This window comes from Podarcis erhardii (genome assembly GCF_964252035.2).
Source record: "Podarcis erhardii genome assembly, chromosome: 7".
Taxonomy (NCBI): domain Eukaryota; kingdom Metazoa; phylum Chordata; class Lepidosauria; order Squamata; family Lacertidae; genus Podarcis; species Podarcis erhardii.
In genome coordinates this window covers 85,098-91,097 of record NC_138511.1, presented here as the reverse complement: position 1 = coordinate 91,097, position 6,000 = coordinate 85,098, and the positions used below count along the sequence as shown (strand labels likewise).

Genomic DNA, 6,000 nt, shown 5'->3' with positions numbered 1-6,000 from the left:
GGATCAAGCCCTAGATTTCCCCACTCAGGCAGAGCCAACAGCAAAATGCCCCCCGGCAAACCTCCTTGAGCTGGATGAGCAAAGGCAGGCTCTGTGCGCACCATCAGAGGGGCTTCCTAGGAGCACAATCTCCTGTGGGTTTCCATCAGTCTCTCCGCACACAAAAAGTCCTTTTTGACAAGTCCTCCTGGGCCAGCCTGCAGCCTCCCCAGCTAGTTCTCTCCCGCCTCATCATAGACGGGGTTGACGTAAGTGCCACTCTTGGGCTCTTCTGCAAAGTCCTTCTGGCTGGTGGGCAGCCACTTTGCGTCCTCCTCCAGCTGCCACTGCAGCTTCCGGTACTGGCTGGAGGAGCGGAAGCGGAAGAGGGCCTTGATCAGAAGCCAGAGGTGGTGGTTCTGTAGGATGCCATCCTGCCAATAATAATAATAATAATAATAATAATAATAATAATAATTTCCCCAGCCACACTGGGCGGCTTCCAATCAAGTGTTAAAAACAATACAGTATTGAATATTAAAAAGTTCCCTAAACAGGGATGCCTTCAGATGTCTTTTAAAGATAAGATAGCTACTTATTTCCTTCACATCTGAAGGGAGGGCGGTTCCACAGGGCGGGCACCACTACCAAGAAGAACATGGGAGCATGAGAAAGGGGCCCATCCATTCTTAAAAACACCAGAAGCATTTTTACTTGATATTATAGTCCAAGGCATTAATCGACAAGGCGTCAAACTGTTCTTATATGCAACAACAGCGGCAAGAGCATTGTTAGCCCAGAAATGGAAGCAAGAATAAATTCCGACAAAAGAAGAATGGCAGAATGGACTATGCAGAACTGGACAAAATGACAGGAAGGATTCGAAACCTGCGGGACCAGAGATTTACAGAAGATTGGAAGAAGTATATGAATTATTTGAAGAGCAACTGTAATCAACAAATTACGCTAGTAGGACTACAAGAAGTTTTGTAAGGAGAAATATACAAAGTGTTACAAAGTAGAAAAAGATAGAGATATTGGTTATGAGTTTGAAATGCAATAGGGAAAATAAGAAATTCATACTAAGAGATTAGATTGGAAAATTTTCAGGCAGGACTGATGGAAGGAAGTCAAAAAAATTGAAGAAGATGTAAAAGTATGTTTAATTACTGTTGAAAATGACGTTAAAAAACTAATAAAAATTTATATATATAAAAGAGAAAGGGGCCCATCCAGTCTAGCATCCTGTTCTCACCGTGGCTGACCAAATGCCCCTGAGCGAAACCCACAGGCAGGATCCGAGCACAAGAGCATCTTTCCCACCTCCTGGCCTTCCAAAGCAGAGCTGCCTCTGATCTCAAAAGCATCTGGAGGCATTGAGGCTGCAGCGTTTTATGGGGGGAAAGTTGCCGCTTTGGGAATTCAGTGGCTAGTTTAATCACTGGGGCAAGATGGTTTAAGGCTATTGCACCGATCCTTTCCTGACTGCACCGGCTGCCACTTAGTTTCCGGGCATCATTCAAAGCGCCGCTTTTGACCTCTAAAGCCTGAAATGGCTCAGGACCACAATATTCCCCACGTGAAGCGACCTGGATCCTAAGATCATCTTCTGAGGCCCATTGTCGTGTGCCTGCTCCGCAAGAGGGGTGGCCCCATGAGAACAGGGCCTTTTCTGTGGTGGCTTGTGGAATGCTCTCCCCAGGGAAGTTCACCTGGCACCTCCATTACACATGTTTAGGCACCAGGCGAAAAGGGTCCTCTTCAACCAGGTGTTGGGATGAACAACATGCTATGCCCTTTAAAATGTGTTTGGGGTAGGGGGCTTATTGGGGTTATTATTAAGATTAGGATTTTGTGTCTTCATTTTGTAATTGTTATGTTGTAAACCGCCCTATGATTTTCAGATGAAGGGCAGTATATCAATTTAATTAATCATCATCATCATCATCTTTGCCTCAGTCTTCTCTGATAAAGAAAACAATGCCCGACCTGAAGAATTTGGAGCAAATGATTCAGCAGAGGAAACACAGCCCAGAAGAACTAAGGAGATAGTACAAGAATACTTGGCTAGTTTAGATGTATTCAAGTCTCCAGGGCCAGATGAACTGCATCCAAGAGTATTAAAAGAACTGGCAGATGTGATCTCAGAACCACTGGCAGTCATCTTTGAGAATTCCTGAAGAACAGGCGAAGTCCTGGCAGACTGGAGGAGGGCAAATGTTGTCCCTATTTTCAAAAAGGGGAAAAGAGAGGACCCAAATAATTACCGCCCAGTCAGTCTGACATCAATACCAGGGAAGATTCTGGAGCAGATCATTAAGCAAACAGTCTGTGAGCACCTAGAAAGGAATGCTGTTATCACCAATAGTCAGCATGGATTTCTGAAAATTAAGTCATGTCAGACTAACCTGATCTCGTTTTTTGACAGAATTACAAGCCTGGTAGATGAAGGGAATGCAGTGGATGTAGCCTACCTTGATTTCAGCAAGGCATTTGACAAGGTGCCCCATGATATTCTTGTAAAGAAGCTGGTAAAATGCGGTCTTGACTATGCTACCACTCAGTGGATTTGTAACTGGCTGACTGACCGAACCCAAAGGGTGCTCAACAATGGTTCCTTTTCATCCTGGAGAAGAGTAACTAGTGGGGTGCCACAGGGTTCTGTCTTGGGCCCGGTCTTATTCAACATCTTTATCAACGACTTGGATGATGGACTCAAGGGCATCCTGATCAAATTTGCAGATGACACCAAAATGGGAGGGGTGGCTAACACCCCAGAGGACAGGATCACACTTCAAAATGATCTTGACAGATTAGAGAACTGGGCCGAAACAAACAAGATGAATTTTAACAGGGAGAAATGTAAAGTATTGCACTTGGGCAAAAAAAAATGAGAGGCACAAATACAAGATGGGTGACACCTGGCTTGAGAGCAGTACATGCGAAAAGGATCTAGGAGTCTTGGTTGACCACAAACTTGACATGAGCCAACAGTGTGACGCGGCAGCTAAAAAAGCCAATGCAATTCTGGGCTGCATCAATAGGAGTATAGCATCTAGATCAAGGGAAGTAATAGTGCCACTGTATTCTGCTCTGGTCAGACCTCACCTGGAGTACTGTGTCCAGTTCTGGGCACCACAGTTCAAGAAGGACACTGACAAACTAGAACGTGTCCAGAGGAGGGCAACCAAAATGGTCAAAGGCCTGGAAACGATGCCTTATGAGGAACGGCTAAGGGAGCTGGGCATGTTTAGCCTGGAGAAGAGGAGGTTAAGGGGTGATATGATAGCCATGTTCAAAGATATAAAAGGATGTCACATAGAGGAGGGAGAAAGGTTGTTTTCTGCTGCTCCAGAGAAGCGGACACGGAGCAATGGATCCAAACTACAAGAAAGAAGATTCCACCTAAACATTAGGAAGAACTTCCTGACAGTAAGAGCTGTTCGACAGTGGAATTTGCTGCCAAGGAGTGTGGTGGAGTCTCCTTCTTTGGAGGTCTTTAAGCAGAGGCGTGACAACCATATGTCAGGAATGCTCTGATGGTGTTTCCTGCTTGGCAGGGGGTTGGACTCGATGGCCCTTGTGGTCTCTTCCAACTCTATGATTCTATGATTCTATTACAGACCTTTGAAAGAATGGTTAATACAACCATTGAAGGAAGTCTGTAATGAAATATTGGAGGGGAAAGGGGCACCAGAGTCGTGGAAGGAAGCTTATATTACACTTATACCGAAAACAGAGACTGAAAAGACACAGCTTAAGAATTACCGCCCCATATTGCTGCTTAATGTGGATTACAATTTTTTTGCAGATATTTTGGCTAAAAGATTAAAAAAGGTGTTAGTAGAAGAAATTCATAAAGACCAAGCGGGCTTTCTCTCGGGCAGACATTTGTCTGATAATACGAGGAATATAATTAATATTCTAGAAAAATTACAAGTGAATATCAATACTAAGGCAGTTTTGATTTTTGTGGACGCAGAGAAGGCCTTTGACAACATTTATTGGAGTTTTATGAAGAAGAATCTACAGGGGATAGGGGTAGGTCAAGGTTTTGAAAATGGTATAGGTGCAATTTATTCAGAACAAAAGGCAAAATTAATTGTGAACAATGTAGTGACAGAAGAGTTTAGGATTGAGAAAGGGACACGACAAGGCTGCCCAATTTCTCCATTGCTCTTTATATCGGTCCTTGAGGTTTTGGTAAATATGATTAGAAAGGACCAAGAGGTTAAAGGTATACAACTGGGATCTAAACAGTACTAAACAGTACAAACTGAAAGCATTTGCTGATGATTTAGTATTGACTTTACAGGAGCCAGAATCTAGTACTAAAAGAGTACTGGAACTGATTCAAGAATTCAGACAGGTAGCAGGTTTTAAGTTGAACAAGATGAAAACTAAGGTTTTAGAGAAAAACTTAACTGTGAATGAGAGAGAGAAGTTTCAGGAGGAGACAGGACTAACATTGGTTAAGAAAGTGAAATATTTAGGGGTTAACATGACTGCTAAGAATGTGAACTTATTTAAGGATAATTATGAAAAATGTTGGATTGAAGTGAAAAGGGACTTAGAAATATGGTCAAATTTGAAGTTATCATTGTTAGGCCGAATTGCTGTGATAAAAATGAATGTATTGCCAAGTTGTTTTTGTTTCAAACATTGCAAATTCTGGACAAGATGGATTGTTTCAAGAAGTGGCAGAAAGATATTTCTAGATTTGTCTGGCAGGGCAAGAAGCCTAGAATAAAATTTAAGATATTAACTGATGCTAAAGAAAGAGGTGGATTTGCCCTGCCAGACCTTAAACTTTACTATGAATCAGCTGCTTTTTGCTGGCTGAGAGAATGGCTGCTTCTTGAAAACACTGACGTGCTGGATCTAGAAGGTTTCAATAATGCATTTGGTTGGCATGCATATTTGTGGTATGATAAGGTAAAAGCACATAAAGTGTTTAAAAACCATATTGTTAGAAAAGCACTGTTCAGTGATTGGATAAGATATAAGGATTTGTTAGAAAAGAAAACCCCAAGATGGTTGTCACCAATGGAAGCGAAGGCACAGAAAAAACTCAATATGGCCGAAATATTGGGAAATTTTGGAACAAGATGGTGACAGAATAAAATTGCAGAGCTTTGAAAAATTGAAAAATAAAGTGCGAGATTGGCTCCATTATTACCAAATAATGGAGGCATAAAATTTGGACAAAAAAGTTGGCTTCCAGGTGGAAAAATCAAAATTGGAAACAGAATTGTTAGATCCAAAAACTAAGCATTTGTCAAGAATGTATAACTTGTTGCTGAAATGGAACACTCAGGATGAAACGGTGAAATCTGCTATGATTAAATGGGCACAAGATGTTGGACATAACATAATGATGGCTGACTGGGAACAGTTATGGACCACATGTATGAAATTTACGACATGTAATGCCCTAAGAGAGAATTTAATGAAAATGATTTACAGGTGGTACATGACACCAGTCAAGCTTGCAAAAAATTATCATTTACCCGACAATAAATGTTGGAAATGTAATGAGACTGAAGGTACATTCCATCACCTTTGGTGGACATGCCCAAGGATTAAGACATTCTGGGAAATGATTTATAATGAAATGAAAAAGGTATTCAAATATACCTTCCTGAAGAAACCAGAGGCCTTTCTCCTGGGCATGGTCGGCCAATTGTTGCCAAAGAAGGATAGAACATTTTTAATGTATGCAACAACAGCAGCAAGAATACTCATCGCAAAGTATTGGAAGACACAAGATTTACCCACCCGGGAAGAATGGCAGATGAAGTTGATGGACTATATGGAATTGGCGGAAATGACTTGCAGAATCCGAGACCAGGGAGAAGAGTCGGTGGAAGAAGACTGGAAAAGTTTAAAGTCTCGACGATCTGCGCTCTGCCTCTGCCTCTTCTGGCTGTAAAAGCCACAATGACCTGCGCTGCTGCCTCTGCCTCTTCTAGCTGTAAAAGCCTCGATGACCTGCGATGCTCCCTCCGCCCCTTCTGGCTG

At 42.2% G+C, this 6,000-nt stretch overlaps 1 protein-coding gene across 1 annotated transcript in view; it reads right to left on the bottom strand.

The window, feature by feature from the left end:
* Positions 1-212: 212 nt before the first annotated feature.
* LOC309347176 (maestro heat-like repeat family member 5) overlaps positions 213-6,000 on the bottom strand; it is a gene marked incomplete at its 3' end in the record, with an annotated part of 88,148 nt that continues 82,360 nt past the window's right edge. The window contains exon 11 of the mRNA XM_081871514.1: positions 213-371. Coding sequence (XP_081727640.1) covers positions 213-371 — 159 coding nt within the window. The remainder of the gene's footprint in view (positions 372-6,000) is intronic.